The sequence below is a fragment of the Aphanomyces astaci genome, assembly GCF_000520075.1.
Source record: "Aphanomyces astaci strain APO3 unplaced genomic scaffold supercont1.29, whole genome shotgun sequence".
NCBI lineage: Eukaryota > Oomycota > Saprolegniomycetes > Saprolegniales > Verrucalvaceae > Aphanomyces > Aphanomyces astaci.
The window spans coordinates 651,399-669,155 of NW_009798292.1; the positions used below are offsets into that span (position 1 = coordinate 651,399).

The window sequence follows — 17,757 nt, forward strand, 5'->3', positions numbered from 1 at the left end:
CTATAATATAATCAGTATAAAATCGTGACTCATATCCGGATACATATAAATAGACTCTATAAAATAAATAATTCCGGTTAATTCTGAAAAAAACTCTAAGAATGAAAAGGGACTTCTATTTCCGTCTGGAGGTAGTACTCAAGCTTGTTTCAACCACAGAAAAAGAAATGGGAGGGAGCTGTCACAGGAGTGACCATGTACTACTGTACTTACTACTGTACTTACAGTTCCAATTTGGAGTAAATGCAAATGATCCAACCAATCCAATTGCAGTATTGAGATACAGTTTGAACCAATCATTAATCCTTATATAGTTTCCCCTACCAAACCAACCGTACAGATAACGACGGAATAAGTGGCCCCGTGGTACAGTACTAAAATTTCGTATTGATTTAAGTATTCTACTTTTCGAAGTAGTTTGTCCCAATACAAATTTGAAGTGCTATTTCGAAGTACCACAGGGCCACTTATTCCGTCGTTATCTGTACCTCTGCATGGTCAGACATACCCGAGTCGACAATTTTGAACGGGTTTGTGGCGTGCCATCTATTAGTTGGTGAGGTGCAAGAAGTTGTCGACGGCGGAGGTTTTGTAGACGATGATGTTTTAGAGGAGTTGATGCAAGGATTATTAGCTGTAGAAGAGGTGATCAATCCAGCTAGTGACATTGATCATTGTGATGACATAAGTCAGCAGTGATGTCGTTCTGTGATTGGATAGTTTTGACTACCTTAATAATCAATCCACTGCATAATTGAATATTGGGTACCTTTTCATATTTGTTGTCGCTGCCTGAGAGTATCAAACTATTTGTATGTCCATTGTGAATTACTGTAACAATGGGTGTGTAAATATTCAAGCATCCGTATTCGGATAAAGTCAGATGCGTGTCTGAAGAGAATTACACAATACGGTAACACAGTGTACCCCAACGAGTTGTGTGAATCAGCGTAAAAGGGCAATTGTACATGTAACGTTATATATATATATATATACATCGTACATATGTACATAGTACATATCACGATGTTATCAAGATTCGAAGTATGATATATTATATACTATGTTGGGCATATACACCGTTAGTCTTGGTGCATGTCTTGCAGCACGGCATGCACTTTGTCTGGAAAGTGGTCGTCGAGCATGGTTCTGGCCACGTAAATCTGCAAAAAGTCGGTTTGATGGGCCCACACATAGTCGTAATGCGTGCGTTCAGTGCAGCAGACGCCACCACCTGGCCGGCAACACAAGCAAAAGCCGTGGCCGCGAGATCTCACCAGTCGTTTCAAGTGCACAATCCGTCCTGGTAGCCACATCTACACATATATCATGCATCCATATTGAAAGGCTTCAAAATACACACAAACGGCGCTAGCTTTTCGTGGATTCAAGACGGACTACCAACCTCATGGATCGGTTCCTTGGCTTGGATCCGCTGCAGCATGGTCCTACCCAACCAACCTCGTCACAGATTGTACGACCAGTGAATGTACGTACCTATAGTTGAGCAGTTGGGTCGTAAATACAGTGTGGCCGGCGTCGTCCTCGGTCGCGTGGAGCAGTTCGTCGGGGTGCCTCCATGATAACGCCTGGCGCATGATGTGTGTCTTGTTCACTTTGCTCCGTCCAATCAGACTCAGCACTTGGTCTCGTAGCGCCTGAAACGACAGAAGCGACGCCCGGGCTATGATATCCTTGCCCAGCACCACGGATGTCACGAACGACGCCGATGACGTGGCGAGTTCTGGGGACATGAGGCAGCCGGGGGGCGACAGCGCCAGACACTTTAACGTCGGGTATCTCGGTCGAAGCATGATGGAGAGGAGGACCGCCGCGCCGGCGCCGAGGGAGTGGCCAGTGATGGTCAAGCCGTAGTCGGCATACGTACCCGGGAGGCATCCGTTCACGATGGGGGACGGAGGGGTTGAAGGAACCGCAGTGGGATCAAATAACATTGGCAGCATGCCGAGGGCCGAAATCTCTTGCATAAGCCACAGCGCACACTGTAACATTCCCTAATATAACACATGTCGTTCCTAATTATAACTAATGTATTACCTAATTATAACACATGTCATTTCCTAATTATAACACATGGCATTCCCTATTTATAACACATGACATTCCAACTTGGTAACAAAAGTCAACCTAACGACGACTACTACTGGACTAGTAGTCGGAGCCCCATTCACATTGAAATTGTTATGAAGTACCTGATGGGCAAACGCCCCCTTGCCATCGCATTGATATGTCGCCGCCATCTCGTCCAACGATACACCGTACGCAATGGCGTCGGTGAGACAGTCTTCCAGCGACAACGTGCCCCGAATTGCAATCACCACTTGCTTCTTATGATGGTCCAGGGTTACACAGAACGCTGGCTTGCACACGGCGTTGCCAAAGCTAGCGTAGACAATGTCCGCATCTGCGACACCGGTTTCCAGCTGCAGCGCCACTTGGTGCCAATGCACGCAGTTGTCGCCGTGGATATATGGCTGGCCGCGGGTGGTCAGACTTCGGAGCACGAGGCGGGGACCAGATGTCCACGGATGGGACCATACATACAGCATCCAGCCGTAGATGCCGATAGCGTACTTCGAAAAGTGCGCCAAGTCCGCCACCGCCGCGACCAGCGCCACGTCCTTGGGGTCGTCCAGAGGCGCCGGAAAGGTCGGAACGACGCCGACTTCCCGGAGGACGTCGGGGGATGCCGCGGCCGCGTTCTTCTCGTGGTATTGTACCGCACCGAGGAGGACGAACCCTGCGATGATGTCTGAAAAGACCAAGTCTGGCGACCCGTAGAAGAATCGGGCAAAGACGGACGCGACCACCGACATGGCGTCCGTCTGGGTGCCGCTGCCGCCAAAGAGGCTGCATGTGAAGCATCGGACGCAGGCGCAGCAGCGATGGCATTGGCGCTCCCAGCGTTCTTGGTGCGGGATGTACAGGTCGCTGTTGGGAAGTGCGGGGTCAGAGTTGCCTACTTGGATGGATGCGTGAGATGATGTGTTGGAATGCGTGCGTGGTGATGAGGCATACCGTAGAGAAGCGTGTGGTTCTCAGGATCGACGACGTCCATGTGCGCATCGCACGAGTGGCGGCGCTGATGGACGGGAGTGCCGCCGATGACCAGGCACGCAAACAGCACCATGCCGAGGACGTTGGCGAGGTACCCCACGGCCACCACCTGTCCATACCAACATGACACAACGTATGTGGAAGAAGGAGGTTGTACCAGCACAAAGTTTGCGTCGGGGAAGCACAGCTGGTCCATAGCATAGAGGACGACGCCGGCGGTGCCGCCGCCAAACATGCCAACCGCCCACGCGAAATGCACCACGACCAGTGGTTTCATGAGGATGCGACTCTCGTGGGTGATGATCGTGCCTTGCGACGACACGTGCAGCTCCAACACGTTCATGATCATCACGAACGCCAGCACGGGGATCGAGAGCAACATGTACCAGAACCCAAGCCCCGACAGGTTGTGGATCTGCATCGTCGAGCAAGTGCGGTACGTGGACACATACAGCACACACACGAGGACGAACGGAATCTGGAACATGAACTGGAGCAGAGCCGGACAGAAGAAGTCGTCGCTGCCGACGCGGCTGCGGCGCCCAAACAGCTCGAGCGCTGGCATGATGGATACAAATTCCAAACCGCCAAGGACGTGGTTGGCCCGTTTATTTAATATTACATACAAAGTACAAGTCATATTTGACATCTCGTGATTGTATTTTTAGGAGCCCCGCCAGTTGAAACTGTCGGGTTTTCTTGTTGACACGTCGAGCACCCTGCCATCATGCCTACATGCTCGAGCGTGATGCGGAATGGCGTGCGTTGTACGTCGCTTGTCCCCGCCGACGATCCGTCTGCGTCCATGTGTACGCACCACCAGCGTATGGCTCGTGTCATGGCGCTCGCCCCGAAGAAGCCAGATGCGACTCCGTCGACATCGCCGCCGCCTGGCCCTGCTAATCCGTTGTTTCCGTCGTCGTCCGTGGTGCATGTCCCTTTGTCGTCCGTCGGGGCTTTACGTGGGGCACCTCCGCTCCCCATCCACGTTCCATCCGAGTCATTCTCGGACTACTTGAAGGTATCGTTTCCAGGGGAAGTCAAGTCCGCGTCGCTGTCATGTTCGTTCGAAGTGTCGTCGCGCGAAGGCGTGCCTGGCACACTCATTGTGACCAACTACCGGCTCCGCTTCGAGCCATCTTCGTCGCAGCGATCTACCAACTTGCCTCCGTCTTTGCAGGAGGCCATCACCCCTGGCTTGCCCACCGCGAGCGTGTCCAAGCTCACGTATCCCCTGTCGTCATCGTCATCTTCAAACTCGATGCCAGCCCAAGTCGTGGTGCACTTCCGCAACTGCCGGACATGGGTCTTACGTGGCAACGTCACGGAGCTCATGACGACATTGAACCGCCTCGTGTTTGTCGAATCCCCGCTGCACCTGTTTGCATTTGCTCAAGGCAACACCGTCACCCCAGACCATGTCCAAGGTATTCTAATCCTCACATTTTTTCGAATAGTATTTTATTCTTTCGAATAGTATTTTATTCTTTCGAATACTGGTAGTATTTTATGATTTATATACTACTGAAGTAATTACTACAAGGAACACGATTGATACTTGTTCATATCATGTCAAATGAATTCTGAGTAAGTTATGCATGGTTCGGAGGTACTGTGAATTAATTCGCTATAACCTTCCAAAATTCGCGTGGTTTGTCTACTATCAATATTGAATAAGTTGTGATTGGTTGAATATACTTTTCCTTTCTGTAAGAGCCAATCAAATATATCCACTCAAAGTTGGATTAGCCAATAGCGTCGATTCATCGTGGTTCGATTTCACGGGGAGTGTGGAAATTTGTACCGAATATACCACAATATGTAGGTTCAGTGAATATTATAGCGTTCTCTCTCCAGTCAACCCGTGTTTGCTACCGATGGATGCATCCAGTAGTATACTTGCATGCCTTTGATTACGACCCCTAACATTCATATGCTTGATTACGTCTACATGATTATATTGTTTACTTTTACCCAGTTGCCATGACATCATACTGTACGTAGGGCATGCCATCTATGACCTCTACGCCGACTTTGCCGCCATGGGCGTGTCACTTTCATCAAGTCCATTTCGAGTCACAGACGCAAATCGATCGTATGCGATCTGTCCGACGTACCCGCCCATGTTTGTCGTGCCCGCCGCCATGTCGGACGTCCAAGTGGCGGCGGTCGCGGGCTTCCGCTCCAAAGGCCGCATGCCTCTGTGCTGCTGGGTCCATTCATCCAACTCGGCCAGTCTGTGGCGGTGTGCGCAGCCCAAGCGCGGGATCTTCCATGCCCAGAACGCCGACGACGACCACATGCTGTGGCTCATTGCCCAGACCAACAAGATCAACGGACAGAATGTGTGGATCGTCGACTGTCGGCCGGAACTGAACGCGCGCGCCAACAACGTACGTGTGTCTGATTCTGACATGTCTGATTCTGACTTGTCTGATTCTGAAATTGTCTGATTCCCATGTTCCGACGTCGCAATGTGTGGCGATATCGGATTCCGAGTCGGGACCATTGTCTGAGTCGGTGTGTGTAGCTGACCGGCGGCGGCACCGAAAGCGGCAGCATCCGCCACGCCACGGTCACGTTTATGAACATTGCCAACATCCACGCGATGCGCGAGTCGCTGGAAGCGGTCCGCCAGCTGGCGCTGATGCCATCCATGGAGGCCGACCTCCACTGGTACTCGCGTGTGGAGGTGCGTCGAATCGTGTTTTCACGTGTGTTTGTATCTCAATCTGAGTCTGAGTCTAGGACACCAAGTGGCTATACCATGTGCGTTTGGTGCTGCGCGCGTCGATTCAAACAGCGCACGCGATCCACCAGAGTGCCACGTCAGTGGTCGTCCACTGCAGCGATGGCTGGGACCGCACCGGCCAAGTGTGCGCCCTGTCGCAGCTGCTTCTGGACCCCAAGTACCGGACGCTCATAGGGTTCATGCAGCTGATTGAAAAGGCAAGCTCATATACCTAGTACAGTCGTACTGTTCTGTGAATTTTCAAAGGAGTATAATGAAAACTCATAGGAATGGATCAAAGTCGGCCACAAGTTTGGCGATCGTGTCGGGGCTGGCAAATGTGAAAGTACGTACAGTCGGTTGCTTGCTTTTATGGATACGTATTTTGGGTTTATATTGTGAATTAATTCGCTATAAACAATTCCAAAATTCGCCTGGTTTGTCTACTTAATATTGAATCACGCTGGAGTTGTGATTGGTTGAATATACTTTTCCTTTCTGAAAGAGCCAATCAAATATATCCACTCAAAAATATATTAGCCAATAGCGTCGATTCGTGATTCGATTCGACGGGGTCTACTATTGTGCTTTCGAGTGAAACTTTGTGTTGTGGCGTGGTTTCTCGGTGGAATTTAAATCGATTTGATTGGCTACCTCAGAAGAGCTCAAAATTATTAGCCAATCAAAACCTTCTCAATGAAATTCAACCAATCAGATCGATTGTGGATCGGTTTGGTCGGCGCGATTCGATTGCACCCCCTCCCCAAATTTGTACTATCAAATCGACAATATACCACAAGACCATTCTAGTTTTTTTGTCATATCGATTCGAACCGCGAGTCCTCAGCAGAATAGTCGAAGGTCTTGGGAGAATCGATTCAAGAACCTCCTGAACCAATCAAATCACGTCCTGTCGTATATATTCTGCCAATCCAAACGTTTGACCCCTCCGCATTGGGCAAAACCACATAGATACTCATCTGTGTATAATGTGTACAAGAGTAAATAGGATCAAATTGAAACCTATTTGGTGAAATGACTCTCAAGTCCAAATTTGGGTGAAATGCTCAATATTTTTGCTATAATTCTTGTGTTTTCGTTGGCTCTGTATGAACATGTGTTTTAATGTGTAGATGACGAGCAAGCGCCGATTTTCGTTCAATTTCTTGACTGCGTGTGGCAACTGCACCGTCAGTTTCCCACGTATTTCGAGTTTACGGGGCTGGCGCTGCTCGCGATTGGGTTTCACGCGACGTCGGGGCGGTTTGGCACGTTTGTCGGCAACTGCGACCGGGACCGCGTCGTGGCTCTGCAAGTTGCTGGCCGGACGCCGTCGCTGTGGACGTTCATGCTGGACAACGCCGTGCAGTTTCGCAATCCGTTCTACCGCCCGTACGTCCAAGAGTCGCATGATGGCGACACGGGCGCGCTGGTTCCGTGGCCAGTCGCGACGGTCTTGAGGCGCGTGGTGCTGTGGGACGAAATGTACTTGGCGCTGCCATCTTGCGGCAACATCACCAAGCCCAAGGACATGGCCGCTGGAAGCTTCCATCAAGCCAAGACCGCGGCGGAAGACTTGGAAATGGCCATGGCGGCCGCGCAGCATCAGTTGTCGTCGTTCTGTTAAATGGATGTATACACTGTGCGTGTCGTCGTTGCAGTTCAAAAGTGCAATATGCCACATCGCTTGCGTACTACCATGGATTATATGGAGACATCATGTCTATTGGACAAACAAGCTGTACGCGACTCTAACACGGCAACTTCCGCACGAGCCTCTGACAGCATTGTTGTCTTGTCGTCAGGGTAGGGGAATATAAATTTATATATATAGTTTTCCAATTGACAGCAATAATCAACAATTGAAAAGTTATACTACTTAACTGTGAGTATTTAATTGCCACAATAATATCATTGTTTTCACTACCATTTTTGCAAGATGATTGTTGTGGCATTTTCGTGATTTGAACAAGTGTACGTTGGTCAAAATAGGTTATTGCCTCGACTATAACGTTAGGGTATACTTCTAAATACTAATAAGTAGAGAATATCACTACGAACCTGATTTCACTATTTAAAGAGTCCTCATTAGAATACCCTTGATGTTAAAGGACAAAAAGTGTCAGGAAAGATTCTTACTGTGTTTCCTCATCATTTCTATGGAGCTATGTCTGATTCGGAGCAGAGTTATCCATAGACAGAGGTTTAGATAGAAATATGTAAAAAAACTCAATACCTTTATAAACGGATAAATATTGTACTACGTAGTACGTAACAAATTTCCACGATTCGTCAGACCGATCACAAATCTCGCGGCGAAATTTCATTGGCTTTCCCCACAAGCACGAAACGGATGTAGCCAATCAGCGAAGAGTAATTTCAGATTGACCAGTGAGAGCGATGTCCGGAAATTCGTACCAAATGAAGTCTCCCATTCTAATAAAGACAGCCAAAGCTCCCATTGGTCAATCTGAAATTACTATTTGCTGATTGGCTACAATATTTTTCTTTTACTTCTCCGGAATGGGGAAAGCAGCCAGTGAAATATCGCGGCGAGACTTGCGATCGGTTTGACGAGTCGCGCAGAAATGGGAAATTTGGCGAAAATTCATACTAGTAGTACTACATACACTCAATACTACTAGTAGAGGCTTGTCAACATTATGATAGCACTGTACGTTATTACACTAGTGAGCGTAGTCCTACTTTCGCTTTTGCTTTTTGGCCTTGTGTTTACGGTTGCGTCGGTCCTCGACGTCGTCTTCGTAATCTCCAAACTGGGCACTGCGCGACTCTTCCCTTTGGATCTCTTCGTAGCTCGCTTCCATATCGGACGAATCGTTCCCTCCATCCTCCTCCTCCTCAACGTCATCATCGTAGTATGCCGATCGGCGGCGGCGCCCTTTCCGGATCATGGATGTGATCAGCCCCGGCACGAACCTCGGCATGTCGTCGTCGTCGACGAGGAATCCATCGTCGCTGTCATACTCGTCGTCATCATCGTACTTGGACAGCTTTTTGCGACGACTTGGAGGGGCGGACAGCGGTTTGCTCTGAAGCGATGGCAGCGCCGCCGCCACCACCCGGGCATGGCCGCGCTTGGGCACGACGACGGCCACGTCCTTGTCCGTCATGGTCGCGACCAGCTTGAGGGTATCAAAGCCGTGCTCGAAGAACGCCGGGCCGTACTGACTCATATCCCCGTCCGCCAGCCCCTTGAGCCAGTGCATCACGTCGCGCTCGCCGGCTTTGAGCGGCGGGTTCTTGGCCGACGAGTCGTCCTCCCGCTTCCGCTTTTGCTTCAAGTTCGTGTTCGGGTCTGCCCGGCCAACCGTGCGCGGGTACATTTTGTCTAGAAACTCCTTGCGTTGTTCGCGAGCCTGGGGCGGACCAGTCGGCTTCGTCATCTTGCGCTTGTCCACGTATGATGTGGTACTGTTTCGCTTTGAAGTGCTAGACGAAGCTGGCGGCGGGGGTCGATTGATGGCGGTAAACTTGGACGGCACTGGCGCCATCTTGGTAAACGACGTCGACGACGACGCCGCGGGTGGTTTTTGCTGGACCGACGCGAACGGCACCGTCTTCCCAGTGGCCCTCGCTTTGTTCTCGGCTAACGCCCGGAGCTTGAGTTGGCGCTGGTGATGGCGCGCTTCGTCCGATCTAAATATATCAATTTGAGCTTGAGCTCAATCATATAATATATATATATGGGTTGGTGATATGCTGCTCGTACGTCATGTTGGCAGTTGGGGCGGATGTGGTAGGTCTGGGGGCAGGTCGTACAGGAAGGCTCGAAGAAGGTGCTGGTCTCGCGTCGCCGCTGCTCTTGTGCGAACTGGGGGCGACGCTGCGGGGTACCTTTTGCTGCATGTTGGCGCGCTCGGGGTTTGTGAAGCGGGTGATCGTGGCTGCGCTGGCCACTGGCTTTCGACCGCGAACTTTCTTGACGACGGGGTTTTCGAGAAAGATGCTCGTGCGCGAATCCTTCTTGGCCCGCTCGTTCGCATACGCCTGCTGGACGCGGAGGCGCGCGGCGTCGCCTGTCTTCGAGTCATGCGCGGTCTATCGGATTCAACACATGAGGGACACACATCCACGTTGAAATGGACACGAAGGGTGTTGGTGGTGGGGGAGGGACTGCGTACTTCGGGGATCTTGGTGTATGCCAACGCCGCGACCACGGCGGGCTGCTTGGACTTGGACGACGTTGAATTCACGTCCAACGCAGCCTTCCACTTGTTCGTCAGGCGGGACGCATATGCCTTCACGCATTCGTCCGAGTGTTTGCGCAGCTTGCTCACGACGACCCCAATGCGGGTTTCGCGCATGGTTTCGAGCATGGTGCTAGGATCTGGCGTGTACGTGTTTAAGACGGCGAGCAAGCTTTGGATCTCCTTGGCGGCCCGCTTGTTGGACTGCCACTCGTTCTCTTGAATGGCGCTATGCAGCTTCTGGGAGATGGTGCTCACGTCCACCGACGCGCCTTCTACCATGTTTCCTGCTGGTCAGTGCGATGGTGCAAATATTAATGACCTTGGCCGGACGAGTACTCTTGTGATTCCTTCCGCAAATATCCGGATAAAATGTCAACACCCAATCAGAACACGCGACAGTCTGGAAATAGCTCCATTAGTATTACTACCAGAACTTCAGTGCCAAAGCACGGTTCTGGTATGGGTAAGCCCTGGTTAGTATTACTAGAGCAGGAGTTTTCTACCCGGTATAAAGTGGACATCGGATATTTGAGCTCTAATATCAGTTGGCGTCATCCATCGACAGCGCAATCACAGTTCAAGTCGGACCATCGTCCGCGCCGCCATCATTGACGCTTGCTCCCACTTGTTGACACAAGTATGAATCAACCTGGGGCGAACCAGCATGCGATGCAAACCGAAGTCCACCAAGTGGCTGGCTTGATCCAATCTCGCATGTGCAGCGAGTTTCAAATGCACGAGGAGTGCATTCCAGCGGCGAAAGCTGCGGCTCGGTGCTCGATCTTCGTCACCCAGGACTGGCATGAGAACCCTCGATTGTGTGTGTTTATGCAGCACGGGGCAGGAGTGACACCAGGCTTGTGGGCGATTCCGCCTCCTCCGTCGTCACACCAAGGTTCGCCAGCCTCCATCCAGGCGTTCTCGCACTCGTTGGCGTCCATGTCCCTTATCCCATATATCAAAGCTGCGAGAAAGAGTGGGTATGCCGTACTTGTCATGAACCCCAGCACGAACCGCATGTCCGTGCAAGGCCACTCGGTGAAGATTCTGCATTCGTCGTCGCCCGAAGAACATGTCCTCCACGTTTGGACAACGTACATTCAGCCGTCCGCCGCGAGTCTGATCCACTTCATTTCGCACGACACTTCTGGACTCCTCGTGAACCATCTGCTGTCCCATCTCGATCCCCGCCTCCACGTACGTATTCATCCGCCGCCATCCACACGATCGTCTAACGTCCTTGCAGTCGCGCATAGGCGGCATTGTCTACATCGACTCTCCCCAAGCCAACGTACTGCCACCTCGGCGAATCGGCAAGGCCGACCACATGCAGCCACTCCTCGCGCGCCGCGGTGTGCACTTTGAACCGTCGGCCGAGCCCATGTTTCACCTAGTAACGACCGGCGCGAGTGCCCGATACTGCTCGACGTTGTCAGTGGGTCGGCTCTCTAGCGAAAACTCGTCGTGTTTGCTGCAGTCGGTCCAAAGCTCCACGTTTGTCTTCCTCAAGGTAACAACTAACTAGTAGTAACTACTACTACTACTACTACCTAACAACTACCGATTCCTCGCTATCTTTTGGCCATATTGTGTTTCTTTTACCGGTCCACTACTTGTTTCAATGTGGACTTGGTCGAATGTGATGATTTGATTGGCTACTTGATTCGGGTGGTGGGTTTTGATTGGTCGTGTCTCGATATTGTTTGCTGATTTGGTGATATTCTGCTCATACTCGAATATTTCCAATATATCTCTTGACCAGAACACACATCCGTCACTCATAGTGCATCCCAAGTGGCCTCCAACCTGCCCTCCAAGCCATCCGCACGACCGTCCCGAACAAACTAGTGGTCACCGTGAACCGGGCTAGATTAACTGGGCAGCCGTACAACAACCCGTACGCAGTCGTGACATGCGTGGGCCAGTCCAAAGCCACGGTAGGCAACAACAAGAAGACTATGGACCCAGAGTGGAATCAAACATTTTCGTTCCCCGTGCGCGACGAGACCGCATCCGTGCTGGTGAAAGTCAAGGACAAGGCGTTCCTTCCCATGAGCTCCATGGTGGGCGGCGTCGCGGTCGCGCTGGCGGACGTGGGCTGGAACCGCGTGTGGCGCCACTGGTTCACCCTTCGGCACGACACGTCCAACCAGCATCAGTACCACCAGGTGCACGGCAACGGCGAAATCGAGCTCACCCTTGAATGGGTGCACGACACGTTTGTGGCTCGCACCGATTCGTTCTTGGCACCTTCGCCTCCTCTGTCACCGCCGCTGGCTTCCGTTGCTCAAGACAATGGGTGCTACCTATGCAGCTGCACCTTTGTCCTGCACCGACGACGGTACTGCCGCCTGTGTCTGCGCGCCGTGTGCGTAAGCTGCTCGGACCGGCTGTTCCTCCCTGGGTTTAGTGAAGCCAAGCGGGTATGTCTAGCTTGTTGCAACCTGCAAATAGCACTACACAAGCAACCGCCGCCGATGCCACCCCGACCCATCCAACCAGCCCCTCGTCCCCATCGGGAGGCCGACGTCCGCCGAGAAGCGGACAAAGCAGCGTTGGAGGACGCATCCCGAGCCAACTTGCAGGCGATGATGCAGCGAGAACAAGAAGCGCGTCCGCTGGGTATTGACGACTTTGACCTGATCAAGGTGGTCGGGCGCGGCGCGTTCGGCAAGGTGATGCTCGTGCGCAAGAAGAACGGCAAGAACGCCGGGGCCATCTACGCCATGAAGATCCTCAAAAAGATGCACATCATCCAGAACGACCAGGTCGAGAACACCAAGGCCGAGCAGCACATCCTCAAGGAGATCAACCACCCATATGTGGTGCGCCTGCGCTACGCGTTCCAAAACCCAGATAAACTGTACCTTGTCATGGACTACTACCCTGGCGGGTCCATGTACTTTCACCTGAAAAAGTCCAAACGGTCATATATATATAGCAGTTTCAACTCTGACTTTTGACGGGGTACTGTGTAGGTTCTCGGAAGAGCGGACACGGCTGTACATGGCGCAGCTGCTCACAGCTATCATGCACCTCCATTCTAAAGATATTGCGTATCGAGATCTGAAGCTCGAGAATATTCTCATGGATACCCATGGTCACATTGCACTGACAGACTTTGGACTGTCCAAGGAAGGCCAGACCATTGACGGCGCGATTCGAGCATCCCAAGCGAACGGTATCACACTCTCCATTAGCATCACCTCCTTATATGATATATATATATATATATATATTGTGCTTTCGAGTGAAATTTCATTGTGTTGTGGTTTCTCGTTGGAAAGTAAATCGATTTGATTGGCTACTTCAGATGAGCTCAACATTATTAACCAATCAAAACCACCTTCTCAATGAAATTCAGCCAATCAGATCGATTGTGGATCGGTTTGGTCGGCGCGATTCGATTGCACCCCAATTTTGTACTATCAAATCGACAATATATCGATCGATTTTTTGTACTGCATATTTGTATAGGATGTGTGAAAAGTGTTGTCGCCCTTTACACGAATTTCATTCACATACTCATATTGTTGAAGAGTGAATGTGATTGGCCGCTTGATTCGTGGTGTGGGTTTTAATTGGTCGTATATCGATTGTCTGCCGATTTGGTGCTCCTCACTTCATTTTCGAATCGACAAGATTGATTTGTTTTGACTGGGTGGGGATAATATATAGTATATTGGTTTGCCTATCTGATTAGTATCCCGATGCAAACAATATTTATATTTTATTTGGTTGTCTATTTGGAGTATTCGACGCAAACTGATATGTGTGTGATTTCTCGGTGTGCAGTCTCAGATGATATATATATATATATATATTGTCTGAAAGGGAGTGATGTATATATACATACACTCTGCATTATCCAGTGTCGATTAGGATGTATGTTGGTATTTTGTCCGTTTCTTGGATCTCAGGTGATAAGGATATACATTTGTGATATATATGTTCTCAGGTGCAAATTATGATATATATATTGTGCATTTCACCTAAATTCGGACTTGAGAGTCAGCATTCGAATCCACTTGATCTAATTTAAAATTGAGAGCAAATTATACTATACAAACGTTGTTATATATGTGATTTTGCCCAATAATGCGGACTGGGCGGAATCAAGCGTTTGGATTGGCAGAAATTCGACAGAACGTGATTTGATTGGCTCATTACGCCGTTCTTGAATCCATGAAAACATTCGATTGTCCAGTTTCGAATGGATTTGACAATATATATATATATATATTCAGGGGGAATGAAGACCATCTGCGGCACGGCCGAGTATATGGCGCCGGAACTGCTGCGCCACCAGCCGTACGGAAAGGTGGTGGACTGGTGGTCCTATGGCATCCTCCTCTTTGAGATGCTCACGGGGCGGACGCCGTTTGTGGACCGAAATCGGCGCGTCATGTTCAAGAACATCATGGGGAGCGAAGTCGTGTACCCGGCGTACTTGAGTCCGTCGGCTCGGAATTTGATTTCCAGGTACTTAAGTCGTTTTTTTAGCCAAAACGTAGGATTCTTTATATGCTATTTGGGTGGTCGAGTTATAGCCAACCAATCCATCGATATATATATTATTGGTTGTTGAATTGTTGTCCTTTTAATTTGGAGGTTGAAATATTGATCCGCCGAATCTATTGGTTTTTTGTACTGCATTTTGTATATGAAGCGTGTTGTCGCCGTTATATGGTTGGTGAGACAGTTTGATTGGCCACTGGATTCGTGTAGTGGGTTTTGATTGGTCGATCATTGATTGTTCATTATTATTACTCCATTTTCGAATCGAATAAACAATTGTTGAATTTGGACTTGGTAGACTGCTGATCCGAGACCCGAGCAAGCGACTGGGCAGCGGCGCGGGGGGGGGTCGGGATATCATGGCCGACGAATTCTTCGCCGTGGTGGATTGGGAGGCATTGCTGCGCAAGGAGATTCAGCCGTCGTTCGTCCCCGAAGTGTCTGGCGCCGAGGACGTGACGAACGTGCCGGCGCAGTTTCAAAACATGGCGGCATTGGATTCGCCCGTGGCCAAAGACAGCAACGCGCCGACCAACCACTTTGAAGACTTTAGCTACCAAGAAGAGACGAGAATGGCCCCCCGCCACTACTAGTAGTTAGTGTTTGTAGCTACAAGTGCCGTAATGAGCTGCAGTATCGAGTCTGAGTTTTGGTTGTACATCGAAGACATGCATGCGATGATGGTGCTGCTGCCCAAGATCTCCACGAAGGATGTACTCTTGAACTACCAAGAGCTCACACTGTTGTGCTTGTGACATGGACGACGTTCATGGCAGCACCGATGGAGCTGCGTTGCTATAGACTTCTTACATAGTTCAAGCTTCTCCGAGTGTTGATGATGTCATCGAATAAACGGTTTGAGAATAAATCAGTATTACTATGGAGTACGTAGTAGTATTAATAGTAGTACGACGGTTTCACTCCAACGTTAGAATGACTACTAGTATTAATAGTACTACGTAGTGGAAGCAGAATTACTACTATTTCGAAGTAATACGTAGTATTAATAAAAGAAACTACGTATAATACCTCAATTAGATCTACTATTAATAATTTCGAAACCGCTAAATTCGCTATATTTCATATTTATATTACAGTTTGTATGACCTTGGTATCATCCCAAAAGTACCGGTACTACAGTATTTACAGTTAGTAGCAAAGTACTATTAATACTAACTTAGTAGTACTACGTTTTGGTTTGGTACTATTTTAATAGTATATGGTACTTCGAAGTATTAAAATCCCTAAATACCATATTTAGGGTATTTGAAGTTGAACAATTTCTGGTGGTGTCGCACTCGTCCTGTACGTGCTGCGCATCAGCATGGCCGAGGTTGACGGAGCTCACATCGACACTGCCGCCGTGCCTCGAAGCGACATGGCTTCTACGAGCGTAGAGTACACCGTGCAACAAGTGGACAACTGCAGGTTTACCTCTTGGTATGAAGCGTTGCGTGTCCACAGCATCCGCAGCATCGCGATCCCGTTGCCCGAGGAGTTTGTGGCGAGTTTGCTCCAAGACCAGATCCTCGTCCAGGAAGACTTGTATCCGTCTTCGTTCGTTGCCGCTGTCAAAGACGCCATCCATCGCTTGGGTGGTCGCGTGTTTGCCAAACTGGACTGGAGCAGCGCCAAGGACGCCAAGTGGATCCTCGCCAACTCGTTGTGCTGCCGGTCGTTCGCGGACATCTTGATGTTGCTGAAAGCTTCCGACTTCATCACCCACGACCTGACGCAGGCGTACGACGGATGCAGCGACGTAGGGACCAAGCGCCGCCCCGACACGTTCCACCTGGTCCTCAAGAAGTGGTGCCACTTGTTCGACTCGATGCATTTCCGGTGCTTTGTACGTGCCAAGAAACTGTTGGGCATCTCCCAGCGCAACTGCACCGAGCGGTACGACTTCCTCGCTTCCGAGGCCACACAGGACACGTTGTGTGACGCCATCGCAGCCTTCTTCGAGTCGCATCTCACCACGTCGCAGGCCCTCCCCGATCCGAATTACGTGTTCGACGTCTATGTGGACAAGGACCACAAGGTCCACCTCATCGACATCAATGTGTTTGGCGCCGTGACGGACCCGCTCTTGTTCTCATGGGACGAATTGAAGCAACCGGCGACGGCAGAAGACGAGCGCATCCATTTCCGAGTGGTCACGACGCCGCGCTCGGCCATGTACTCAGATCCGTACGGCCAGTACCGCGTGCCCGTCGATTTGGTCGAGCATTTGGCTACCCCTGGTGGGTTTGACGAGTTTATCCGACAAGTGGCTAAAGACAACATCCAACACCCCCATGACGACGACGATGACGATGATCATGATGATGATGGCAACTGGTCAGATTAATTCAAACTCTATTACCATCGACTTTGTACTACAGTAGAACCTCCGATTAAAAAATAGTACTAGTAATTATTACTATTACGTAGTACTAGTATTCGGTTTACCAGTTATTGTGAATTCGCTAACGTTTTATGGTGCACGGGACAGTTTAAGGTGCACTCAAATTGGCCAATGGAATTGCTTGATTTTTGGAATAGCCAATCGAATCACTAGAAAAATGAGATCACCAAAAAATAAGCAAAAACAGCATACATATTTTAAGCTTAAACCGTGCACCATAAACCGTCCCACCTATTTTGCCTTGATTTCAGTGGAAATCGAAGTAAATGAACGCCAATTAAATAAGCAGAAGAATGCCCAAGCTTTCGGCTTCACGTAGCACATCTCAGAATTGAAATCCCGGTCCTGAGAGACGAATAAGGTGCATTCTACGACGAGGTCCCTTTCAAGTGCACCATAAATTGGCCATGTACGTGTAGTATAAACTTCCAGAATTCGCGAGGTTTGACTAATTAATATTAAATCACGCTGGAGTTCTGATTGGCTGACGATTCTTGTCCGCGAATCTTGTCATCGGTAGAAATTATATGGATCGAAGCACAGTGAGAATTTTTGGCCAAATAATTTCTACTAACTGTAAGTAGTTTTGATATTGTATTAATACTTGAGAGATTTCTCTAAATAATCGGATTGCTATGGTCCTTTTCACCCAGATTTGGACTGGGCAGTTTAACGTTATTCGAGAAATCAGACTGGGACAAATGGGCCAAAGCCTACCATTGGTTGGAATTTAGGAGTGAAGCAATTTCATTGGCTAGCATTGATAGTCGATTATTGTCTGCGTTGCCGCTGTATTCGATTGGACTACCCAC

The 17,757-nt window shown here is 49.7% G+C and overlaps 5 protein-coding genes across 8 annotated transcripts; 3 read left to right on the forward strand and 2 right to left on the reverse strand.

Annotated features, from left to right (window-relative positions):
• Positions 1-996: 996 nt before the first annotated feature.
• Positions 997-3,676, reverse strand: H257_10685. Of its 2 annotated transcripts, XM_009837311.1 has the most exons (6): positions 3,236-3,676; positions 3,040-3,187; positions 2,214-2,980; positions 1,498-2,015; positions 1,406-1,448; positions 997-1,316 (listed from the first exon to the last, which is right to left on the reverse strand). In XM_009837311.1, exons 1-6 carry the CDS (start codon positions 3,641-3,643, stop codon positions 1,083-1,085), a joined length of 2,118 nt encoding a protein of 705 aa, XP_009835613.1. In that variant the 5' UTR covers positions 3,644-3,676; the 3' UTR covers positions 997-1,082. The 2 variants fall into 2 exon arrangements, with proteins under 2 accessions (XP_009835613.1, XP_009835612.1); XM_009837310.1 differs by having other exon boundaries at positions 997-1,448.
• Positions 3,677-3,766: 90 nt separating this feature from the next.
• Positions 3,767-7,490, forward strand: H257_10686 (hypothetical protein). The gene is made up of 6 exons (XM_009837312.1): positions 3,767-4,505; positions 5,083-5,471; positions 5,609-5,770; positions 5,827-6,027; positions 6,098-6,155; positions 6,943-7,490. The coding sequence occupies exons 1-6, from the start codon at positions 3,806-3,808 to the stop codon at positions 7,434-7,436; spliced, it is 2,004 nt and encodes a 667-aa protein (XP_009835614.1). The 5' UTR covers positions 3,767-3,805; the 3' UTR covers positions 7,437-7,490.
• Positions 7,491-8,410: 920 nt separating this feature from the next.
• Positions 8,411-10,338, reverse strand: H257_10687 (hypothetical protein). The gene is made up of 3 exons (XM_009837313.1): positions 9,955-10,338; positions 9,543-9,871; positions 8,411-9,469 (listed from the first exon to the last, which is right to left on the reverse strand). The coding sequence occupies exons 1-3, from the start codon at positions 10,300-10,302 to the stop codon at positions 8,512-8,514; spliced, it is 1,635 nt and encodes a 544-aa protein (XP_009835615.1). The 5' UTR covers positions 10,303-10,338; the 3' UTR covers positions 8,411-8,511.
• Positions 10,339-10,558: 220 nt separating this feature from the next.
• On the forward strand, positions 10,559-15,223 carry H257_10688 (AGC protein kinase). 3 transcript variants are annotated; one of them, XM_009837315.1, is made up of 6 exons: positions 10,559-11,220; positions 11,270-11,533; positions 11,808-12,949; positions 13,002-13,204; positions 14,271-14,505; positions 14,840-15,223. In XM_009837315.1, exons 1-6 carry the CDS (start codon positions 10,663-10,665, stop codon positions 15,132-15,134), a joined length of 2,697 nt encoding a protein of 898 aa, XP_009835617.1. In that variant the 5' UTR covers positions 10,559-10,662; the 3' UTR covers positions 15,135-15,223. The 3 variants fall into 3 exon arrangements, with proteins under 3 accessions (XP_009835617.1, XP_009835616.1, XP_009835618.1); XM_009837314.1 differs by having other exon boundaries at positions 11,808-13,204; XM_009837316.1 differs by lacking the exons at positions 14,271-14,505; positions 14,840-15,223 and having other exon boundaries at positions 11,808-13,259.
• Positions 15,224-15,818: 595 nt separating this feature from the next.
• Positions 15,819-16,941, forward strand: H257_10689 (hypothetical protein). The gene has a single exon (XM_009837317.1). The coding sequence runs from the start codon at positions 15,866-15,868 to the stop codon at positions 16,886-16,888; it is 1,023 nt and encodes a 340-aa protein (XP_009835619.1). The 5' UTR covers positions 15,819-15,865; the 3' UTR covers positions 16,889-16,941.
• The last annotated feature ends 816 nt before the right edge of the window (positions 16,942-17,757 follow it).

What these genes read in the sequence shown, in the direction of transcription:
- H257_10689 (XM_009837317.1), top strand. Translation starts at nt 15,866, where the DNA reads ATGGCCGAGGTTGACGGAGCTCACATCGACACTGCCGCCGTGCCTCGA.
- H257_10686 (XM_009837312.1), top strand. Translation starts at nt 3,806, where the DNA reads ATGCCTACATGCTCGAGCGTGATGCGGAATGGCGTGCGTTGTACGTCG. An exon ending in CACCCCAGACCATGTCCAAG is followed by an intron (nt 4,506 to 5,082) that starts GTATTCTAATCC and finishes TACTGTACGTAG; the next exon opens with GGCATGCCATCTATGACCTC. An exon ending in CGGGGCTGGCAAATGTGAAA is followed by an intron (nt 6,156 to 6,942) that starts GTACGTACAGTC and finishes TTTAATGTGTAG; the next exon opens with ATGACGAGCAAGCGCCGATT.
- H257_10688 (XM_009837315.1), top strand. Translation starts at nt 10,663, where the DNA reads ATGAATCAACCTGGGGCGAACCAGCATGCGATGCAAACCGAAGTCCAC. An exon ending in CACCTGAAAAAGTCCAAACG is followed by an intron (nt 12,950 to 13,001) that starts GTCATATATATA and finishes GGTACTGTGTAG; the next exon opens with GTTCTCGGAAGAGCGGACAC. An exon ending in GCTCGGAATTTGATTTCCAG is followed by an intron (nt 14,506 to 14,839) that starts GTACTTAAGTCG and finishes TGGACTTGGTAG; the next exon opens with ACTGCTGATCCGAGACCCGA.
- H257_10685 (XM_009837311.1), bottom strand. Translation starts at nt 3,643, where the DNA reads ATGCCAGCGCTCGAGCTGTTTGGGCGCCGCAGCCGCGTCGGCAGCGAC. An exon ending in ACCCAACTGCTCAACTATAG is followed by an intron (nt 1,449 to 1,497) that starts GTACGTACATTC and finishes TTGGTTGGGTAG; the next exon opens with GACCATGCTGCAGCGGATCC. An exon ending in CCAAGGAACCGATCCATGAG is followed by an intron (nt 1,317 to 1,405) that starts GTTGGTAGTCCG and finishes ATATATGTGTAG; the next exon opens with ATGTGGCTACCAGGACGGAT.
- H257_10687 (XM_009837313.1), bottom strand. Translation starts at nt 10,302, where the DNA reads ATGGTAGAAGGCGCGTCGGTGGACGTGAGCACCATCTCCCAGAAGCTG. An exon ending in CATACACCAAGATCCCCGAA is followed by an intron (nt 9,872 to 9,954) that starts GTACGCAGTCCC and finishes TGAATCCGATAG; the next exon opens with ACCGCGCATGACTCGAAGAC. An exon ending in GCCCCAACTGCCAACATGAC is followed by an intron (nt 9,470 to 9,542) that starts GTACGAGCAGCA and finishes TGATATATTTAG; the next exon opens with ATCGGACGAAGCGCGCCATC.